The sequence below is a fragment of the Vulpes vulpes genome, chromosome 6 (assembly GCF_048418805.1).
Source record: "Vulpes vulpes isolate BD-2025 chromosome 6, VulVul3, whole genome shotgun sequence".
NCBI lineage: Eukaryota > Metazoa > Chordata > Mammalia > Carnivora > Canidae > Vulpes > Vulpes vulpes.
The window spans coordinates 48,750,761-48,774,496 of NC_132785.1; the positions used below are offsets into that span (position 1 = coordinate 48,750,761).

The 23,736-nt window shown below is 42.7% G+C and overlaps 1 protein-coding gene across 50 annotated transcripts in view; it reads right to left on the bottom strand.

The window, feature by feature from the left end:
• Nucleotides 1-13,850: 13,850 nt before the first annotated feature.
• DOCK9 (dedicator of cytokinesis 9) overlaps nt 13,851-23,736 on the bottom strand; it is a 281,426-nt gene continuing 271,540 nt past the window's right edge. For all 50 annotated transcript variants that reach the window (XM_072760931.1, XM_072760929.1, XM_072760924.1 and 47 more), the window contains 4 exons: nt 20,431-20,621; nt 17,407-17,507; nt 17,133-17,271; nt 13,851-15,129 (listed from right to left, as the gene is read on the bottom strand). In XM_072760931.1, the coding sequence (XP_072617032.1) occupies nt 15,007-15,129; nt 17,133-17,271; nt 17,407-17,507; nt 20,431-20,621 (554 nt within the window). In that variant the 3' untranslated portion in view covers nt 13,851-15,006. The remainder of the gene's footprint in view (nt 15,130-17,132; nt 17,272-17,406; nt 17,508-20,430; nt 20,622-23,736) is intronic.

Genomic DNA, 23,736 nt, shown 5'->3' on the forward strand with positions numbered 1-23,736 from the left:
CATCCCCTCCTAGGAAGCATGTCATAAGAACCAGTCACACAAGCCTGCCAAAGCTAATGGTGACGATGAGTGTTTCTCAATCTTGGTTTCAAAGCAAGGGCTAGTTCCTTCAAAGACATGCTGCCCTCATTTGTCCTGGTTTCGTGACAGTTGTTCAAACTCTTGTTTCACTGAGCGTCCTGAGTCTCTCCACATGGCTGGGGAGACCTCTGCTTTCTTCCCTCATTGTTGGGAAGCTTGCTGGGCTAGTTTCCTAGGACTTCCATAACATGGTACCACGGAGACTTAAACTTCTGGAGGTGGGAAGCTTGAGATAGAGAGTTGGTTTCTTCTGAGGCCTCCCTCCGTGGCTGGTAGATGGCCATCTTCTTCCCATGCCGGCATATGGTCTTCCCTTGATGCACATCTGTGTCCTAACCTCTACTTACAAGGATACCCTTGTATCCTTGTAATCCATAATACTGGATCAAGGCTCACCTAATGACCTTATTTTGACTTCATCACCTCTGTAAAGATCTTATCTCCAAATAAGGTCACATTCTGAAACACTAGAGGTTAGGACTTAAACATCTGAGTTTGAGGAGTGGGCACAATTTAGCTCCTATGCTTATTCTTCATCTCCTGGCTTGGGCAATGGGCTCTGCAGAGGGTGGCCCTGGGCATCCAGGCTGCCAGGCAGACCTACGCTTCTTGAGCTAGCAGCTGACCATGCTCCCGAGTCAGACACATCTCAACTAGAATCCCAGCTCCACCACCTACCATGTGACCTTTGGCAAATTTCCTCCATTTCTCTGAGGTTTGGTTTCATCATATGAAACCACCTCTCACCTAATTGGGTTGTTTATGAAGATTAAGAATAACAATGTCTGACAAGTGCTGCCCCATGGGAGGAGCTCAGTGAGGAGAGGCTGCAGCTAGCAACTGAGCGAATCGCCAGCTTATGCAACGAGACATGAGGCCTGTCCGGCCCCTGAGCTGATGGGCAAAGCTGATGGGCAAAGCCAAAGTCTCACTGGAAACAAAGTCTGTCCACGATGCTCTCTAGGCTTCCTCACTGAGTGATACATCCTCCTCGACCAGGGCACCTTTCAGAGCTCTCAGATCCATGTCTTAGGTTCAAAGAAAGAAGTTCTTTCTCAACTTCTCTTGCATCTGGTGACTTCAATGTCTGAATGGTGGATTTAGGTCTTGATTTGGGGTGATGTTGCTCTAATTTTTAAGGTTTAACAAGCTGCTTCTTTAATTTTTTCATTTTTTATCATGGCTCCCTTTACAAATCATAGGCGTGATGGATGATTCTATCTGTTAACTTGACTGGGCCATAGGGTGCCCAGATATTTGGCTAAACATTATCCTGGGTGTGTCTGTGAGGGCGTTTTTTTAAGTAAGATTAACATTTAAATCGGGTGCCTGGGTGGCTGTCAGTTAAGCATCCAATTCTTGGTTCAGCTCAGATCATGATCTCAGTGTTGTAAGATTGAGCCCCAAGTCAGGCTCCCAGCTCAGTGGGGAGTCTGGGATTTTCTCGCTCCCTCTCCTTCTGCCCTTTCCCCCACTAGTGCTCACTCTCTCTCTAAAATAAATAAAAATCTTTTTAAAAAACCAACCATTTAAATCAATAGACTCAGTAAAGCAAGTTGCTTTCCTTAATGTGGGTGGGCCTCATCTAATCAGCTGAAGGCCTGAATCATACAAAAGGCAGACCCTCCCCTGAATAAAAGAGAATTCTTCCTCTCTGACAGCTTTTTGAACTGAGACATCAGCTTTTTCCTGCCTTTGAACTCAAAATGAAATATTGGTTCTTTCTGGGTCTTGAGCCTACTGACATTTAGAATAGAGCTGCCCCATTGGCTCTCCCAGGTCTCTTGCTTGCCAACTCACCTTTTTGATCTTGGGACTTGCCAGCTTCCATAATTGTGCAAGCCAGTTCCTTAAAATAAATCTTATATAGCTATACCTGTATCTATAGGTATGTATATCTTTATGTATATGTATGTATAAATATATACATACATCACACACACACACACACACACACACACACCCTATTATTTCTGTTTCTCCAGAGAACCCTGACTGATACACTAGGTAAATTCCCAGTGATTACCACCAGCATACCTATAGGTGCCACCACCCCATCCTAACCAGTGGGTCCACATTCCAGCAAACTCTTAATTGACACTGACTTCAAGGAACTATTGTAACCATTGTTCTTACTGCCTCCAAACAAGAGGAAAGTGTTCCTTCTCCGCCTGGATGGTCTCCCTTGAATGTGCATATCACTTCCCCCTGGTGCGGGGGTGGTGTGGCTTCACCCCTGGACTGGATGGCTTTACCCCTGGTGGTGTGGCTGTGCCCCTGCAGAGGGAGGTACAGAGAATAAAAAATGAATTTGCTCAAGTCACATGCAGACAAAGAAGAGCAAGCTCCAGACTTTGGTGCCAGCCTCTTACTCAATGTCTGTGCCATATGACAGGCCCCAGACCCTTGCTGGACATGAGATCCGTGTCAAGCTGCCTTAAACATCAAGAGCACAGGCGTGGCTGATCTGGGGCAGGGCTCCCCCTCTTTAGTCACTGCGTGTCCTGCCCCCCTGCATCTGGCCAAAAGCAGGAGCAGACAGCTGCCCATGTGAAGGAGATGACCACAAGCCTATCAGAGCCACAGAAAGAAAGAGAGAAAGCAGGACAGTGGACAGATCGAGTGCGGTCTAAAGGATCAGTCACCAGAGTGCGTTCTGTGGGACACTGGTTCTGGGAGTGCCTCTATCAGTTTGGGGAAATGCTCCACAGTAGAGACCTATCTTGGAAGCAAACTTCATTAAAAAGGCTCAGAGAGGGCAGCTCGGGTGGCTCAGCGGTTTAGCGCCGCCTTCAGCCCAGGGCGTGATCCTGGGAGACCCGGGATCAAGTCCCATGTCAGGCTCCCTGCGTGGAGCCTGCTTCTCCCTCTGCCTGTGTCTCTGCCTCTCTCTGTGTGTCTCTCATGAATAAATGAATACAAACTTAAAAAAAAAAAAAAAAGGCTCCGAGAAGCACTGTAGTAAGAATCCGCTTAATGGATCCGCTTTCCTGGAGCCAGTCAGTGGTAAAGCACTTAACTCATGCAATCCTCAGGACCACCCAACATGTTGGGACCTATTACCACCCCCATTTTACAGATGAGGAAAATTAAGGCAAAGGAAAGGTAAGTCACTGGCCCGGGGCCAAAGAGCTGCATTTGGACAAAATTCACCTCTAGTGGCTTCATTTCCTAGTCTTTTCCTATTTGCTCAAGTGTAAAAAACACCATCAAGCTCTACCAGGCTGTAAGTCCAAAGTGAATTGAAATTGGAACATCTGTCAGAAGAACTTTCAAATACCACCACCAATCCAAGAAAGAGGCTAAGTTTTAAAGGAGACAAAATAACAAGATTGCCCTTGCCCTGGAGTTGTTTTTTGGAGAGTAATTTGGTGACGTTGCCTGAATTTAAAGATGTAGGTTCCCTTTGACCCAGGGATACCTTCCTAAGATTTTATCCTTCAGAGCTAGAGATATATGTGCAAAAATGACATCATAGAACATCATAGACATCTCTAAAACCTTAACACCTTTCCTTCCTATCTCTTAGGTTGTTATTGTGCCACTAAAGCCCCCACAAAGCCTCCTTGGGCCCTACATCTGGTGTTGTTAGCTATTATCCAATTTCTTTGCCTCTCTTGATGCAAAACATGCAGTGAGTGCTCTTACATACTCTCCCCCATTTCTTTCCTCCACCCTTTCTTGAATCTACTCCAATCAGGTGGTCCATACCCCTCCATCAAGGTGCAGTCACCTCCACTTTGCCAAGTGCGATGGCCAAGTCGAGCTGCGCTTTATTCCCACTGGTCTCCTGCCAATTGCACCCTCCTTCTTGGATACTTTATGCACTTTGGCTGTTGGGATTCCACTCTCTTGGTCCTCCTAGGACCCTGGCGGCCCCTTCACAGTCTTTGTTGTCATTCAGTCCCCTTTCTGTGACCTCCTAACACTGGAAGGCCCCCAGGCTCAGTCTTTGGGCTGCTTCTTCGTCTCCACTCACCCAGCTGGATGGTCTTATCTGGCCTCCCCTGGCGTTGTCATCTAGGCCATGATGTCTTCTCCATGGTGTCTTCTCTGCCAGGACTCTCTCCTGAATTCAAATGCTATGGCCAACGGCGTCCCTGGGCACATCACTTATAAACACTTCTCACGCTGAATGTGTCCACAGCAGAACCCCTCCTGCTGGGGCTATACAGGCTTCCCACTCGACCCCCCGGTCACTCAACGGTCGAGGCCTAACACTCTGGAGACCCCTTGGAGCCTCTCTTCCTTTCTCAACCCTAATTAGATCTGTCAGCAAGCACTGTCAGTTCCCTATTCCCTGTGTCCTCAGAATCCACTCCGTTCTCATCTCCTGCCCTGTTTCCACCCAGTCATGCCACCTGAGGGAGGTGAGGTCTCCCTAGGTCAAGGCCCCAGCCTTCTAAGGGTCTACCTGTTTTCAACAACCTCTTCTCCGCAGAGCAGCCAAACTGATCTGCACAAAACCTAAGTCTGGTCATATCGAGTATATGTCTAAAGCCTCCCTAATGCTTCCTATTTTAGCATAAAATGTAGTCTTCCTGAGGCCAACAGGGCCCCACTTTTGTCGCCTGCCTCATGCCCTCCTTCCTCATGGCTCATCCTGCTGCAGCCCCAGAGCCCCTCTGCGGCTCCGTGAATAGCTGCACACACTCCTGCTCCTCCCGTCCCAAACGCCCCATGTCCCTCCATCCCCTCAAGGCTTGCCTCTCACTCGGGTCTCTCAAATATCCCTTGGGCAGAGAGAACTCTGCCAGCCACCACAGGCTGAACAGTCACCCCCAGCTTCGGCGCCCCCTTCTCCCTGGACCCTGCTTTATTTCACACCTGCGGCCCCATCAAGCACAGGAAGTGATTGTCTGGTTGTCCTTTGTCTCTCTTCTCTAGAACACAAGCTCCACTGGGTGGAAGGAACCCTGTTTCCATCCTTAGAGTTGAAAACAGCGCCTGGCAAAGTAGGCGCCCCACACATACATGCTGAGGAAATGAAGGATTGGGTTTCTTTCTTTTTTTAAAAGATTTTACTTATTTATTCATGAGAGACATAGAGAGAGAGAGGCAGAGACAGGCAAAGGGAGAAGCAGGCTCCCTTTGGGGAGCCGGATGCAGAACTTGATCCCAGGACCCTGGGATCACACCTTGAACCAAAGGCAGACAGTCAACCACTGAGCCACCCAGGGGTCCTGGATTTGTTTTTCTCAATGCTGCTTCTAAACCCAGAAGTTTCACAGAAGTAGACGATCCAAACGGTTGCTGTGGACTGGCGCACTGGAACATGATTTAGGTGGTTCAGGGTTTTCTCCTTAAGATTTAGACTTAGACGGAGTGCTTCAGAGGCTTTCCCAGACGTGGGAGATGAAAACGAGTTAGCAAATAACATCAATGAGCAGCTCCCGTTAACGTCGAGTTACACATGGCGATCTACATGGCCACGTGTAGGGAGAGACCCGCAGAGGAGGCTGCTTTTATTGGGTGAATTGCAGCAGTTTTGTTTTTAAAGATTTTATTTATTTGTCAGAGAGAGAGAAAGAGAGAGAGAGAGCAAGCATGCACCACACGCAGGGGGAGCAGCAGGCAGAGAGAGAGGGAGAAGCAGGCTCCCTGCTGAGCAAGGAGCCTGACGTGGGATTCTATCCCAGGATCTGGGATCATGACCTGAGCCAAAGGCAGATGCTTAACCGACTGAGCACCAGGCGTCCCGGCAGTTTTGTCTTTATATACTTCTGTGCCATTTGGATTCTCTACTAGGTGAAGCTGTTCTCCTTGCAAATGGGAATAAAAAGTGCCCTGGAGTCCAGCTGGAGGTTAGAGGGGAGGTCCGTATGAGGGAGGGTGAATGGTCCCTGCCCAAATGAGGTGGTCATGTCCAAACCATGGGGGGCTGCACTGATTCTGTGGTTCAGGCCTGTGTGAAAATTTCCTAAAAACAGATATCATCCATCTACTGGGATGACATCCCTGGACAGAGGAGATGGGGCCGTTTGAGACACAGCAGTCCATTCAGATATCAGCAAGGACAGCCCCACTCAGAGCAAACTGGCGTCCCCAGGAAGAGAAGGTGACTTTATGGAACTTCACTGTCTCTGGAGGTGGGACTCATGTAATTCGCTGGTTAGTTTTGAGTGAGCGCTAGTTAAAACAATACCAGGTGTATTAGTTTCCCATTGCTGCTGTAACAATTCACCGGGAGTTTAGAGACTGAAAACAACACGGATTTATTATCTCACACTCAGAAACCAAAATCAGTTTCACTGGGCTAACGTGAAGATGTTGGCAGGGTTCCTTCCAGAGTGTCCAGGACAGAATTCGTTTCTTTGTCCTTTGCAGCTTCTAGAGGCTGTCCACATCCCTTGGCCTGGGCCTTTTCTCCATCTCACAAGGGCATTAACCCCGTATCTGCAGCTGCCATCCTGACAGCGCCTCTTCTAAGGACTGCTGGCTACACTGGCCCACCGGACGATTCAGGACAGTGTCCCCCATGGGGGCTATCATTCAGTCCACCACACCAAGTAACAGAGAGGCCGTGGTTTCCCGTGAACACTGAGCAACACACAGTATTAAAATTCTAACGGTCTAGCCTTTGCTCCCATCAGTTGCTAAAAAGAAATGGGAAGTGGGGCACCTGGGTGGCTCAGTGGTTGGGTGTCTGCTTTCGGCTCAGGTCATGATCCTGGGGTCCTGGGATTGAATCCCACATGGGGCTCCCCACAGGGAGCCTGCTTCTCCCTCTGCCTATGTCTCTGTGTTTCTGTGTCTCTCAGGAATAAATAAATAAAATCTTTGGGAAAAAAAAAAGCAATGTGAAGTGATGGACACTTTGGCCAGGGGGATTGTGTGGCTGGTAACAGGGCAGGTTCTCAGGCTCCATCCCAAGGTCTGCAATACCCAGAAACTTGCGAGGTCAGATTGCTCTGATGCCATTGCAAACTATCCAAGTGCAAAGGAAATGACAAATGTGCCCTCCAAACTCTGTGCCTCCAGACTTGTCACATGAGGTTAAGTCAGATGTGTGAATGGGGATGTGCATGCAGTCCCTGTGCATAGAGGAAGATCAAAGATTGAGTTGGGGGATGGTAACTTCATCATTTTCCTACCACTGTGAGACCAGTTTGCTTAGAGTGGGGTCAAGCTTCACTGCAACATGTAATGGGCACTTGTGTCCAAGACTCTAAGCAGAGCCTGGTCACTTTGAGGGCGAGCTTGAGTGCCACATGCACTCTGCTGATATAGCTGTGGTCTTGGCTCAGACGATCCCAGTAAAGACAACACAGCCCATTCTGGCAGAGGGAGTGAATGGCTGGCAGGAGACAGGACGGGGCAGGCAGCAAGCAGCCTTGGAGACTCCTCACACTGGTCCTTCCCCTTCCATCCCTCCCCTTTAATCCCTGGCAACCACTAATCTGCCTGTTCTCCATTTCTATAATTTTGTCATTTCCAGAATAAATGGAATAAATGCAATCATATCGCATGCAACTTTAGAACTGGCTCTTTTCACTCAGCATAATTCTCGAGAGTCACAGGTCACCCGTTGGGTGTGTCAGCACCTGGTTCCGTGTCCCTGCTCGGCACTCCTCGGCCTGGATGCCCGGGTGCACCACCACCCAGTTACCCATCTGCCTGGTAAAGAGTATCCATGTCATTTCCAGTTTGGGGCTATCATATAAAGCTGCTATAAACATTTGTGCACAGGCTTTTGTGTAAATGTAAGGCTTCATTTCTCTGGGACAAACATCTAAGAGTGCAATTTCTGAATCAGAAGGTGGTTACACACTTGGCTTTTTAAGCTGTTTTGGCAGAACGGTAGCATCGTTTTCCTTTCCCAGCGGCAATTTATAAGAGATCCAGTTTCTCCACATGCTCACCAGCACCTACCTGGTGGTGTCACTATGCTTGACTTTAGTCATTCTGACAGGTGTGTAGTAATTTCTCACTGTGGCTCTGATTTGCGTTACCCTAACAGCTAATATTGCTGACCATCGTTTCGTGGGCTTATTTGCCACCTGCAAATCCTCTCCAGGGAAATGTTTCAAGTCTCTTTCCCATGTCCTCATTGGATTTTTTTGTTTTGTTTTAACTTTTGAGTTCTGAGTACTTTATATATTCTAGATTTAGTCCTTTGTCAGCTATACTGGTTTGCAAATATTTTCTTCCAATCTGTATTTTTATCCTCTTTAATGGAATTCTCTCAGAGCAAAAGTTTTTACTTTTGATGGGCTTCAATTTATCAATTTGTCCTTTTATGGATCATGCTTTTGCTATCAAGTCTAGGCTCCTACTGGTGCCCACGGGCATTCCAGGGGTGGCATTGTCGCTAGGCCAGCCCTGAAGAAAGTCCTGGCTCCTTTCAGGCCTTTTCCAGTGCCAACCCAGCGAGGGTGTTGAGCCTCGGCTTCCTGTTCAGCCATTGCTGGTTGAGTGTGGAAGAGGCTGCAGTTTTTTCTATGGTGTTGGCTGGAGTAGAGCCACTACTGTTGTAAAAAATTGGTCTTGGTAGGGGCACCTGTGGCTCAGTTCGATAGTCTTGATTTCGGCTCAGGTCATGAGATCAAGCTCCTCTCCCAGTGCAGACTCAGCTTGAGCTTCTCTCTCTCTCCCTCTCTCTCTGCCCCTCCCCCTGGCTCATGTGTGCATGTGCGCTCTCTAAATAAATTGATCGCTTAAAAATTTTTGTCTTGGTAGGCTTCCCTTTTTTTCTATCTTTGGCTAAGCAGCGAGCTTCTGTCATTTTTCTTTTTAAATTGTGGTTGATTATGCATAACATGGAAGTTATATTTCAACCGTTTAAAAAATGTTTAACTATTTAAAAACAGTTCTGTGGCATTAAGTTCATTCACATCGTTGTGCAGCCATCACCAGCATCCATCTCAACAACATCTTCATCTTACCCAAATGACTCAGTATCAGTTAGACACTACTCCCCTCTCTCCTTCCCCCAGCCCCTGGCAACCCCCAGTCTACGTTCTGTCTCTAGAATTTGACCACTCTAGATACTTCATTTAAGTGGGATCTTACAGTATCTGTCCTCTTGTGTCTGGCTTATTTCACTGAACACAATGTCCTTAAGGTTCATCCATGCTGTAGCATGTGTCATATTTCCTTCCTTTTTAAGGCTGAATAATATTCTGTTGTATATGCACATCACATTTTGTTCATTCATTCATCCATCAATGGATACTTGAGTTGCTTCCACCTTCTGGCTGTTGTGAACAATGCTGCCATGGCCATGGATGTACATATCTGTTCCAAGTCCCTACGTTCTTTTGGGGGTATCTCAAAAAGTGAGATTACCGGATTACATGGTAATTTTATGTTTAATTTTTGGGGAACCACTGTACTATTTTCCACAGCAGCTGCACAATTTCACATTCCCATTAGCAATGCAAGTAGGTTCCAATTTCTTCACATCTTCACCAACATTTTTGGGGGTAGTGGCTTAATAGCCATCATAATGGGTGTGAAGTGGTGTTGGTCTTTTTTTTTGTCTCTGCCTATAGGTTTTTCCATGTTGCTGTTTTGTCTCCAAATATGAGCTACAGGAGGCAATACAAAATTGGGGAACTTAACACTGTATCATTCTTTGAGTCCCAAGGTCCTTAGATGGTCTGCTTTCAGAGTCTTTCTTATGTTCCTCTTTTCTAAAAGGTATTTAACATCCAAGATTTTTAGTTGTATTTAGAGGAAGGAATAGGAAAAGTCTATGTATTTTTTATAGTAGATATCCCATATCAAGAGAACACTGAATCTCTTTTAATACGCAGGTCTTCTCTCCATCTTTTTCTTAGAATTTACTGTAGAAACCAGGTTGTCTGTCCTAAAAGCTTTCCACAGAAATGGATTTTACTGACTGCATTTCCTTTGGTATCATTTAACATGTTCCTCTGTGCCCTGTATTTCCTGGGGAGTTGGTAGATTTAGGGACTTCATCAGATTCGCATTAGAGTTTTTGGTAAGACTCCATCACAGGCGGGGTGTGCACTTCCATCACAAGGCACAAGGCATATTTTTGTTTTTCTCTGGTGATATTAACTCCTTCAATAGTTACTAGTATTCCTTTTTAAAAATTTTCTAGTATCATCCTGAGCTCATGAATTTAATTATATATTTCCAATCCATTGCTATTATCCATGTTGATGTTCACCCCATGTCTAGCTACTAGCTTGAAGGAGCTTCTTTAAATTCTTTTGACAGAGCCCCAGGTGTTTTTGCCAGTTCCTGGACGTCTGATATGAAAAGATGCTCCAGACTCAAATTGGACTATTTATGTCCTAAATCTGGAACCAGCCATTCTTTGGGGAGTTCTGGATCCTTCTGGTAGGAAAGGTATTTAGAGACCACAGTTTGGGACTTAGGGGTGCTCACTAGCTACTGGCTTGGCCATTGTTTTTAGGACTTTTCTGTAAACCAAGCTAGGAAATAAGCATGTAAGTGTGGATTTAAGATAAATATATCATGAATTCAAGTTGGCATTTCCACATCAAATTTGAATGAAAGAGTTTTAATGTAGTCTCTTTGGTCTTAAAGATGCAACTTTTCTCTCATGCCAAAAACTTGGTTCCCAAAGATATCAATATAATTACTCACTTACTTTCTCCAGTAATAAATATAGAAGAGTCTCAGAATAACAATCCAATTTCACCAAAACAATATACCACTTCCACAAACAGAACAATTACTGAAAATGGTTCTTTTTTATTAGCCAATCATTTATTTGTTGTCCCTATTTTTGTCTTTGGGTATAATCCACTAGGAATGCACAGTGAAATTTCTCTATCTTAAAGTCATTTGAAGTATTTCCTTGTGCTTATGTCACCAATTTGATATATAGTTATGTTCATTCATTTCATTTTGCTTTTAATTTTTAAGAATTAAAAAATTATTTTAAGAATATGTAAACATTCACATGGTTCTTAAGCCAAATCTATAGAGCAAATTGTGCTTAGGTCTATCTTCTGTGTCGCCTATATATATATATCATTCTCTCTCTTCCTCTAAAAGGCAATAATTTCAAGCTTTTTTTTTTCACTTTTCCTTTCCATCTAAAAAAGCAGAAACAGGGATGCCTGGGTGGCTCAGCGGTTTGGCACCTGCCTTCAGCTCACGGCGTGATCCTGGAGTCCCAGGATCAAGTCTCACATCAGGCTCCCTGCATGGAGCTTCCTTCTCTCTCTGCCTGTGTCTCTGCCTCTCTCTCTTTCTGTGTCTCTCATGAATAAATAAATAAAATCTTTAGATATAGATAGATAAATAAAAATATAAAGAAGCAGAAACAAAATCTACTTATGTATATATCCTTCCCTTCTTAAATAATGGGTAGCATACTATTTACTTTTCCCTGTTTGTGGTTTTTACTTATGGCATTTTGAAAATCATTCCATAGCAGGTACAGATATTCTTAATTCCTTTTTATAGCTAAATCGTACTCTGTGTGGATGTACTTTAACTTATGCAAGCAATCCCCTGTTGGTGGAAATTTTCTATACTAAGTTTCTATACTAAGTAATTCTGTCACATGGTTAAGCAAGTCCCTATGGAGGGAACTTTCAAGTTACATCCTTATTTTCAGCAGCCTTCTCCATGCAAGAGGCTGGCTCTATTTATGTATATAGTACCTAGAGCTGGTTAGTTCTGGGTAGAAAATATTCCTAAGATACTAACTAGAGTTTTTTTTTTTTTTTTAAACTAGAGGTTTTTTTTTGTTTTTTTTTTTTTATAAAAAATATCTTATTTATTCAAGAGAGAAAGCATGCAACGAGTGGCGGGTGGGGCAGAGGAAGAGGAAGAAGCAGACTCCTCACTGAGCAGGGAGCGTGATGGCAGGGCTGGAACCCAGGACCCCGAGATCATGACCTGAGCTGAAGGCAGACACTAAACCTACTGACCCACTCAGTTATCCCCTAAGTAGAGTTTTAATTCCAAAGTTACTTCAAAATATTTTCCTGAGGGAGAATAAGGAGTTCTGGTTTACGAAGTACGGAGTTTTTGTCTGGGATGATGAAAAAGTTCTGTAGATGGATGGTGGTGATGGTTGCACAATTGTACTTAATGCCACTGAACTGTATACTTATAAATAGTTCAAATGGTAAATTTTATATGTATATTTCATCTCAATGCAAAAAGGAAAGATCTATGGGAAACACTAAAAAATTTACTAAAAAATAGCAATAAAGACTTTTGAATGTTAAAAAAATTCCTAATAAATTGCTACTTTACTATGTAACTTTATGCCAAAATAAAAATTTATATAAAATGAGATTTTTGGGATCCCTGGGTGGCGCAGCGGTTTGGCGCCTGCCTTTGGCCCGGGGCACGATCCTGGAGACCCGGGATCGAATCCCACATCGGGCTCCCGGTGCATGAAGCCTGCTTCTCCCTCTGCCTGTGTCTCTGCCTCTCTCTCTCTCTCTCTGTGACTATCATAAATAAATTTAAAAAAAAAATTAAAAAATTAAAAAAAAATGAGATTTTTAATTGGTACGAATGTGCTTTGTTGCATGGTCAGTAGTGGATGTCCTTAATTAGGAGATGGCTCCTTTCTCTGCTATTGTAATAAATAAGGGTTGGTCACCTTCCAAGCTGAATCATATCTGACATGGCATCTGTACAAATTACTCTTCAAGTTTAATGAAGTGATAGCAAGTTAGCACTTTCCAGACTTATATTTATGTTACTACCTGGTGACTTGAATTTTATGGTTTCTAAACAAGGCAGTTATGATGAGGAAATTCAGCTCGGTGACAAAGGAGACACACTGTTATATTCATTCCTGCTGATGCTAGAGTCAAGGTTTATTACACTCTGCTGGGGAGGTCAGAAACTTGGGCCAAACCTACATAGAGAATTTTCTTAAGCTCTAAATCTTGATCCACTAATTGATGGGCTGCAGACTCTGGTGAGTTGCTTTGCCATCTCTTCTTCATGACCTTGTCTCCATCTGTAAAATACAACCTCATCACTGCCTGAGAACGTTTCAAAGATGCCAAAAGATCCTTGGCATCTGGGTGTTCAAGATGTGCATCATATTTTCTTTCCTCAACTGGTTATGTAAAAAGCAGCCTTGAAAACCCTTCAAGCAGAAAAAGCAACTATTTTGTTTCTTGTGGAAAGACTCCTCTTCCTGTCATCATTGAAAATATATGGAGCTGGGTGAAAATGAACTCACCTGCTAGTCACTGGACACGCCAGAGGCAGGACCAGCATGTGCAATGAGAGCTGTCACTTGTCATGGTTTTCTTTGTGATGATGGAGGTCACAAAGAGTATGTGCACACATGGCTGCAAATGCACTGCTGGGATCAATGACCACCTTGTCTCTGAGTATTCATCTCAAAAAAAAAAAAAAAAAAGCAAGGAAGCTGATGAAGATAGAACTCTTGATAAGAGTTGAAGAGAAAAGCCAGAGGCAATAAGGTGTCTACACACAGCTGGCAACAACTGGTAGAATTCAGAGCCAGACCATGGTACAACAGTACATCTATGCAAATCCTCTGGCAGATGCGATGCCTAAACCTTCCTCTTGAAATCTGTATCATGGAAACATACACAGCAGCAGACAAAATGGTCTAATGATTCCCCATGTACCCATGGGTACATGTACCCATATATCCTTGCCTCAACAATTACCAACATTTGTCAATCCTGTTTGTACTCTTTCTTTTTTTCTCTAGTATTTTAAAGTACATTTCATATACCATATTATTTCACGCCCAGGCACTCCAATATCCTGCTCCTCCTAGGACTGTCAATAATAAATACCCAATATTCACTACCAGAAAATCAGCAATGTTATTTTTAATACAGATGTGGTACAGAATGTTTAATTACAGCAGGGCAGAGATTCTAGTTAAATAAAATTAAAAACCTTTATTTTCCCAAATATAAAATTACTAAATTAATGTCTCAAAAGAAAATATAACATGGTGAAAGTTTGAAAGTACACCACTATTCACCACAGGATTTATGATTTACCAATTACATACTCCACCACTTTGGCAAAAGGATGAAAATTTTAAAATAGTTTATAAACCTAACATAGCAAAGACTGTATACATCTCCATATTGCACTTTTTTATGTACAAGGATAAAACAGTAAAGTCAAGTATATTGCATATACTAAGAGCGGCACAAGTTTGTCACAATCGAACTTAATGCAGAAGCTGATGTGAAGAGTATTAAAAATGTAGAAATGTATGTACAGAATGAGAGACTGTATTAACAAACTATGTACATAACAATATACTGTACTACTTTTAAATTTTTAGCATAGTTTTGTTTATTAATAGAGGCCTTTGGTTCTAAACTGCTTGACTAGTTTTAAGCTCATGTAGTTTCTTAAGCTTTCATGTTTTTTAAATGCAAGTCTATGAGTATAAAAGCACTAAACCTCCTGGCTCACTGGTACAAAAGTTACAATGGTCAGTTCCCTTAGGTCATCAAAAACTAGTCACAAAAATAGTTCTTGTATTCAACCTGAATGTGCCACAGGAAAAAAAAATATTTTCAAGATTCTCCAGCTTAGCCTAGAGGTGGAGGATCCTCCAGCCTCAATTTCAGTGCTACTGTCCCTGCTATGTACATTCCAGAACACTTGTTTTCTCGAGGCCATTTATTTTAATACTACTCTTGTAAGGAAGAATAAAACCTCACTCCAGCTTAAGAGAGTCCATCACACACCTCTGTTAAGACATAATGAAAATTTGGAATATTGCCAGCAAGATTTAAAAAAATATGTGCACCCTCTCATGACTCCTCTAGAAAATCTGCTATGAAATAATAACAATTCTTTATTTCCCTCTTCTCCCATCCACCTTCACGTCTCCTTGTGCTCGGTCTTTCCCAGGTCTTGCATGAGCCCAGTGATTAGCTTTGGAGATCATCCTGAGTTTGCAAATGACAAAGCAAGTCCCCACATGTGGCCTGTGAGGCAAAATCACACAACTGAGGACGAGCTGGTCATCCCGTGAACCATGGTGCTTGTTGGAGTCCCACTGATGGCATTGAAGATGTGAAGGGAATTCGGTAAAACACTCGTCTTCTCTTCCAGCGGGCAAATCTTGAGGCACAGAAACACAACATTACCCAAGTGTAATGCCCCTAGTGACATTTCTCAAAATGGTGTGTTTTATGTGACACAGGGTATCACCCAATGGTCACTGTTACCCGAAATGATGGCATGCATGCCCAGGGAGCTTGGCTTTGGCAGTTTGCAGAGGGATTGTGTCAGTTCATGTAGCAAATGGCCTTTTTCAGATCAGGATTACAAGGAGGAAGTCAAGAACAACCAGTTTCGTTTCCCTTACAAATCAGTGAATGGAGCCTTCTAGACTCACTAGGTGATAAGGTGGTGAAGGCGGTCTTACACATACTTGGCAGGGACACGACCTAGCCTTGTCCCTTGGAAAAGTTTTTTTAAAACTGAATACTTAGCATACTGAATACTCTCCTGTTTGTCTACTGGCTCCTTTTCTCAGAGCCTTATGGATTTCCATCCTGGGAAGGAGATGGCCGCTGCCCCTCTGACCCTGGACAAGTCTCTTCACACTCAGTAATGCAGGGGAGAATTCTAGGGGCAAGCCTTGACCTACTGCTAGGTGGAAACTGAGAAGAAAATACACATTCAGAGGCTCCCCTGGAAAAGCTAAAAGCAAGTCTACTCCAGGTTACAACCTTTTCTTGCTTAAGTGTTCTAAAGTGTTTAATATTCACAGTTGTTGAGATAATGGAATGTTCAAGTTTAGAGCACAGCACTCTGCTCAAGGTCCAAATAACGTGGGAGTTTATCATTATCAGTCCATAATTTTTTACCTTTCATCTTTTCTTGTGCCAAATGCTGACACCCTCTGATCAAACTCCCTGTTCTATAGGAATCTGCAAGCTCTGTGGAAAAGACCTTGAGTTTTCTCCAAAAACTTGTCCCCACGAGACCATCCCTTTCTGCTTAATTAGTCACCTATTTATTTCTTTCATCATTTCAATTTTTTCCTCCTTTTCTCAGTATCCAGAAGAGGGTACCTCCCCTTTGCAAACACACTGTCCTCATGCCAACATCTGCAGTTGTTCAAACACAGTCCTAACACTATGTGTGGCAGTTTATTGAGGTTCAGAAAGATAAAATTAAAAAATGACATTACCATCCCATCTGATTGTGTTAGCATGGAGGAGGAAAAAAAGCAAACAAGTTAAAGTGTGGACATTTAAGTTAGTTTCCCGTGACAGACTTTCCTAACTAGGTTATCACATGATAGGTTAACTGACTGACACAAGTAGTCCTGGCTTCCGTTTGCAAGACTGAAAGACAATTAGGTAAGGAACAGATAAAAGTAGTTATGCGTGATGGAGGCGCTAACATTAACTATGAAGACTGGCCTCATGACTTGGAAGAAGTCACTGTGGTTGATACAGAATGGACTCCTAAGAAAGCAGTACTCTGGCAGCTGCTGACACTCACTCAGCTGCCTGGCCAGTTGTCCCCTCTGACTAATCCTAATGAAAGGAACTCCTGCAGGAAGGTGACAGTAGCAGTGTAACTGGGAAAGATGCCCGTAATGATGGGGAGTAGCCATGAAGAATCCACTGAGGCTCCCAGGTCAGTGGTAAATAGTCAAAATCTGAACAGCTGTTTTTTTTTAAGTGACTAAAGACATTTAATGCAACAAAAAATTCCTTAAACTAGGCTGGTAAATTTTGGTCTTTCAAAGGATTGGGTTAATAAAAAAGTTTTTAGAAAAAATATGGGTATTTTTCTTATGTGAGTTTTGTTTTTGTTTTGAACTAGATTAGGGTGGGGAGGGACAGAGCTTCGAACCATGGTCATCTCTGAGAGTGACACAAGGGAGGTGGGTGGTGCTCTCCCCTGGTCGTATTGGCTAGTAACAGGTGGGTGAGTTGGTAGCCATTCCCCAAGTAACCTGTATTCAGAAAGTAGCAGGATGTAGCATGGTACGTTATTCTTTAGATATTAAAATTCTAGAAGGTTTAGGCCATCACAGGGTGTATCTGAGAGCCCAATTAATGTGTGCCTACTAATAACAATGAGAATGCCAGCATGGCACCTACTTGTTCATGCATGATTTCAGAAAGCTCTTTTGCCATCTCCCTGTAGTTGGCCTTCATTTCTTCCTGGTACTCTAACTGGTCCTCTTTGATCAGCCGCTCGTTTACTGCTAAGGCTTGACCGCAAGCTTCCACAAATTGCCTAAAATGGTATGAGAGGGGGAAATAAAAGGGTGTTGAGGATAAAGAGTGAGCCCAATAGGTAGTATCTCTTTCTTGAATGAGCATAGAAATGACTGATATTTGAAGAGAGAAAGACATTTCCAGTGTGTTTTACCTGAAAACTTCTTTAAGCAACTTCACTTTGTTGTCAGGGTATCTTTTTGTGTTTGTGTCATCTAAGAAAGCTCGGGCATATGCTAGTGGACCTGCGTTGACCTAAAGAACAAAGATTTAAAATTATGTTCGAATAAAAATGACCATTATCATTGATTTGGTTTCAGTTGTCAGGTTCTAAAAATGCTGTTTGAGTTAGTTATGACCCTTACCCTCTAGGAACTGACAATCCAAAAGACGAAACCACAAATAAAGCCTTTGTTGTTACATGTCATTTGATTTTATCACTTCAGACATCATCAGGGCACTTGAGATGGTGTCACACTTTATGAAGGAATAAGCAAAGTTGGGAAAACTGACCCATCTTTTCAAGGTTTAACATCCAATAAGTAAAACACCAAAGATCAGAGCCCAAGTCTTCTCCCTGGTATTTGTGCTACTCTATACTGAACTAAAGGTCCATCTGGTGAGTTCAGTGAAAAACTGAAGAATATAAATATAGTATATTGGCCAGTTTTTAAAAACCAACCATTTACCTCCTTGAACTGTATAGATAGGCATGAGCAAACTGACTTGCTACCTTCAAATGAAGTAACCATTTGAAATGTACTGGAATGCCAAAGATTAGGGGCATTTAGCAACAAAGGAGTGAACCAGAACCCTGCATCTCTCAATTAGCTAAGAAGAGTTCTCTGTAGTTGGGTAAGTCAAGATAACATGGGTATGTGTAGAGCGGGAAGGTTAGACCCACTGGATGGGAAGGAAAAAGCCCCACGCCTCTGAGACAGCGTGAGAAACAGCTTAACCACATGAAGGAGCTGGGCTGTGATTCTGATCCACAGTGGGCAGGACTTGTGCAGTATGGACAGGAGAACCAGAGGCGGGGAGACAGGGGGTCACAGTGGTGGGAAGTAGGCCCTTCAAGACAGGAACAACTAGCTAACTTTCTGTGACGACTGTAGGTGTCATCACACTGGTGTTTCATGGAGTGGTGTTGTATGTTAACGACTTGAACATGACCGAAATGACCAATTATCCAAAATAACAGAATCTACTCAATAATTTTAAGGACATGTAAAGAGAAAAGCTGACAAGACTTCATAAGGTCTAACATAATCAGATCTTGGAGTACAGCCACCCTGATGGCTCTGTCCTATATAAGAGCAACCCCAGAGAGGCTCTTAATGAAAGAATTACAGAAATATAGAAATAAAATGGTAAAGTTCATTTCCTATGGCTGCAACTGTGTTATTATTACCTTGGTGGGCACACGTGTATAAAAATCTCCTTATCATGGAATGATGATCTTTGCTTTTTAAGATGACTGGTTATTTATAAAACTCTTAAGGCCACTGTTAAATGGCAGGGCACATTTTGCCCTTTAGAAAGCTTGGTCTGTCCAGCCTCACCCTTTACTGGAGCCACACCCCTCTGCTGGTGTTCTGATAGAGGCTGGATGTTCCTAAGCTATGTTATTGAGTGGTTTTGTTTTTTAGCTACAGAAAATTGTGACCTCTGACCTCATTATGTAATCACTCATGTGCTGGAATATTTATCATATTCACTTGATAACTTATTTTGGTATTTAAGTCTTTCAGATCATGAGGGAAGAGGTTGAAACATGGTAAGTACTTTTGTGGTGAATGACATTTAGAAAACATTAGGCAACAACCCAGTATGAATTTGATAAAAAGGTGACAAGAACTGATTCTAGAAAATGAACCAAAAAACCCCTAACACACATTACAGTCCACATGCAACTCTCATAAATTCACCCATTTTGAAAGAGAAAAGATTGGATATAAGGATAGGTGTATATGTATGTGTGTGCATGTTTACATGCACATGCATATGCTAGAATTATATATATATTCTTAAAATCAAAGTAAGAAGCATACTAATCACTAGAAGAAGGTGATTTAACATTTACCAGTTTCCTAGGAAATCATATAAGATACTTAAAAATCAGGTATTTTGAAGTATAATATACAAACAAAAAGGTACATCTATCATGAGTGTATAGCTTGTTGAATTTTCACAACTGGACACATATGTGTAATCAGGACTTAGATCAAAGATGATCTTCTCCATAAATGGTGCACGTTGCTTAGATAGCTAAATGGAAAAAAATGTATCTTGACCCTTATCTGTTATACATACAAAAATCAATTCTAGATGGATTGCAGATCTATATAGGAATGCTAAACAAAGGGGATCCCTGGGTGGCGCAGCGGTTTGGCGCCTGCCTTTGGCCCAGGGCGCGATCCTGGAGACCCGGGATCGAATCCCACATCGGGCTCTCGGTGCATGGAGCCTGCTTCTCCCTCTGCCTGTGTCTCTGCCTCTCTCTCTCTCTCTGTGTGTGACTATCATAAATAAATAAAAATTAAAAAAAAAAAAAAAAGGAATGCTAAACAAAGGAAGGAAACATAGACTGCTTTTGAGACAGATTTAAGAACCAAGTTCTTAGAGAAAACACAAAAATGCTACCAATTAAGGAAAGGAAATATTAATTTCCTTTAAGGAAATATTAATTTTCCAATAAGGAAAAATTAATTAATTTATACTAAAATGAAGAATTTCTGTTAGTCAAAACATATCATTAAGAGAGTGAAACTTAGGGTACTTTTTCAGATATGATTTTTATAGAAACCAGAAAACAACAGTTTTGTAAGGAAACCTACAGCTATGTACACTTTATATTTAGAAGAGTCTTGATGCTTCTGGTTTGGCCCCTAGAATTTCCCAAACTGAAAAAACAGGTTGGTGTGGAGAGCTGTCTCTCAGCTAGCTGTCTCTCAGACAGCTCAGGGGACACTCTTACAAGTTGGGTCAGGTGGGAGACTTCATTCTACTGCCCCCCTCTGGTATCAGAGGAAACTGCATAGATACTAGAAGGTAACTGGGATCACCAGGTTAAGCTAGGAAGCTACACTTGACCTTGCTGGAATTGAAATTTACCAAGGTCCAGATGAGCCTTTGCACCTTTTGCCCTGGGGTTTGCTTTGCCCAGCACCTGGCTCACCTGAACGCTCACACTGCCTTGGAGTTTGAGCTGCAGTTTGATCATGTCCACTTCGGCTGAGGAGCACAGTTGCCGGAGCTCGGCCACCTTCTTACTCATCTCATCAATGGCCACTTCGATGGGGTTCAGGTCGGTGTGGTGCTGGTACATGACGGGGATCCGCTTTTTCACATAAGGGAAGCAGTGTATTGCTGTGGAGGAATGAATCCCAGAATTATTCTGCAGCTTGCACAATCTTTATTATTATTGAGGCAGAAGTACTTAGTATTTTCATTTTATAGATAAGGAACCCAAACCTTGCCAAAGGCACATGCCAGTATTTTGTGGAACAGACTATTGTCTTCCTTTATCTCTGCATATGTTTAATGACAGGCTGTATCATATGAAGACAAGAGAGTTGGATCCTTTTAACCTTTAGTGTGAGAAGTATGTGTTTGAAGAAATTACTTTATCATTCCCTGCTCAATTTTCTTTTTTTTTTTTTTAAAGATCTTATTTATTTATTCATGAGAATATACAGAGAGGAGAGAGAGAGGTGGAGACACAGGCAGAGGGAGAAGCAGGCTCCATGTAGGGAACCCGACGTGGGACTCGATCCTGGGTCTCCAGGATCATGCTCTGGGCTGAAGGTGGTGCTAAACCGCTGAGCCACCCAGGCTGCCCCCTGCTCAATTTTTTTAACCATAAATGCTTTACCTTCCTTGAAGTTGTGAGATTTGAAAGAGCTAGTATAAGATGGCTTGGAAGATATAAAGAACAGTACACAGTTCTGAGATATCACAGAACAGATTTTAAGTCCTGAAAACTGTTCCGTAAACATATCCTTGAGAAAATTATTTCTCCATAGATCTTTGAATCACATGCTTGAGTTTGCACAAATCAGAGAAATCCATGAAAAATATCAAGTGAGAATATATTTCCAAGCAAAGTATTTTATGAACCAGAAATTCACAAACTGTTGAAATCACACTAATAATATATTTTGAAACATAAATGAATAAAAACAGAAACAAAAATATTTACGTTTTCTTGTACTTTTTTCCTACAAAAAGCCAATCAGTATTGTTTTTCATTTATCACAACAAGATATCTGAATATATCAACACCAAAGAGTTAGTTTAAAAATGAATCGAATAATGGCTGGTTCTAATTTGGGTCTGTGTCACATTTCTAACTTGCTGCTTTACATGATATATGAGTATCTATAATATCTATTTAATATATATTTATGAATAGACATGAATAGGCTTAACAGCTTCTTTTATTTTTTAACAAAAAGTAAGATGGGAGTGTTATGTGTGGATCACTGCTATTTAATAAGTGGCTTGGGAGAGTTTACTTAGAAAGGACAAATGAGAAAACAGGGCCAGCGCCATGTAGTGCACAGTTCAGATGGGCCATCCAGGGTTCGGAAAAGTGAGAGGTGTTTAACCTGCTGCAGCTTTGACTGTCATACCCCTACAGACTTGTTCTAGACCCTAAATGTCTTTTTTTTTTTTTTTAAATAAATTTATTTTTTATTGGTGTTCAATTTACCAACATACAGAATAACACCCAGTGCTCATCCCGTCAAGTGCCCCCGCTCAGTGCCCGTCACCCATTCACCCCCACCCTCCGCCCTCATCCCCTTCCACCACCCCTAGTTCGTTTCCCAGAGTTAGGAGTCTTTATGTTCTGTCTCCTAAATGTTTTTTGTTTTGTTTTTTTTTTAATCAATCTAAGGCCAAAGGTCTACTCTCCTATTTCTTTTACATTCCTTATGGATACAGTTTTTAAATTATAGCACTAGGATTGATAAATCTTCTTTGAATTTAACACTTCTTTGATAGTGTGACAAGAACCAGGCCTTGCTGTTTTCCAGCCAGGGAACCAGAGGTGTACTTGGATGTGCACAGAAAGTGTTTTTTTTTTTTTTTTTTTTTAATAGATTTTATTTATTTGCGAGAGAAAGAGAGCATGAATGGGGAGAAGCAGGCTCCTCACTGAGCAGGGAACCCAATACGGGGCTCCGATCCCAGGATCATGACCCAAGCTGAAGGCAGACGCTTAGCCCACTGAGCCACCGAGACGCCCTCACAGAAAGTGCTTTATAGATAAGTGCCACTGCAGTGGATTTGTAAGTATTGTGGACGTGTTTCATAAGGCTACTAGCCATTTCAAAACACACATGATTGGTATAATCACAGTATTTTTGAGTGCTATGTTGTAATAGCACCACTGTTTCAGAAAGAAAAACTAATTTCAAAGATGTTTGTGAGGTGTCCATGGGCTATATGGAATTCACTCAGCATAAAATTCCTGAGTGTTGTGATAGTACCTGGAGACGTAGAGGAGCAAAGGAGAGTATAATACAGAAAACTGAGAGCCTGTGTCTGAGCCACCAGGTCCATGAGAGCTGGGACTCCCCCTGCCTTCCTTGTTGGCTCCAACTTTCCTCCTCTCCTTCAGAGTCACTCAGCTCCAGCCACGCCGGCCTGCTGGTCATCCCATGAATGTGCTGGGTACAAGCACCCACATCACTGGTCTTTGCCCTGACAGCAACTTCTCCCTCCAGACGTTTGCATGGTCTACCCCCTCACCTTCTTCAAGTCTGGACTGAAGTGTCACCTCCCTTGGCTACCCCATTTAAACTGCAACCCTCCCCAGTCAATCTCACATTCCTGATTGTTGGAAGTGAATGTGTGTCCTAGACAACAGCAAAAGGCACAGGTACATTTACCATTATGTTTATAGCTTATTGTCTGTCTCCTCCTGCTAGAAGAGTTTAGACTGGACAGATCTTGATTTTGTTCTTATGCCAGGTTGGAACACTGCCAGTACTCCATAAATTCTGCTGAATTAATGAATGTGTTACCACCCAAATGGCTAAATGAAAGAGCAAAATGGCCTGGATGGTGGAGGATTAGATGACTGACTGAGCGAGCCATCATGTTACTAAAAAAAAAAAATGGCCGGACCTTGTGTTGGGCAGCCCTTTCAGGAGGATGAGGAAGAGATGGCTGAGAGATATGGGTGCCTGCACAGTCTGGCAAGACTGAATAGAATATGAGGAGCAGGAGAATATTTCTTCCCTGAGTGGGAGTCTTGGCAGAATTTGGAAGATGCTGGAATAGCGACTGGAAGAATCTCCACAGCAGTTCTACAACAGGGGGACGGAGGGGTCAAGTAGGGAGGCAGGCTCAGACATTTACAGCAAAGGGGCCTGCAGGGTGATCACTAGGTGTTCCATATGACCCTACAACTGCAGCGAAGTGGCTGATCTATCCAGGGAAGTGAGCCTTTGCCGGGTTCAGAGGGCAGGGAGGC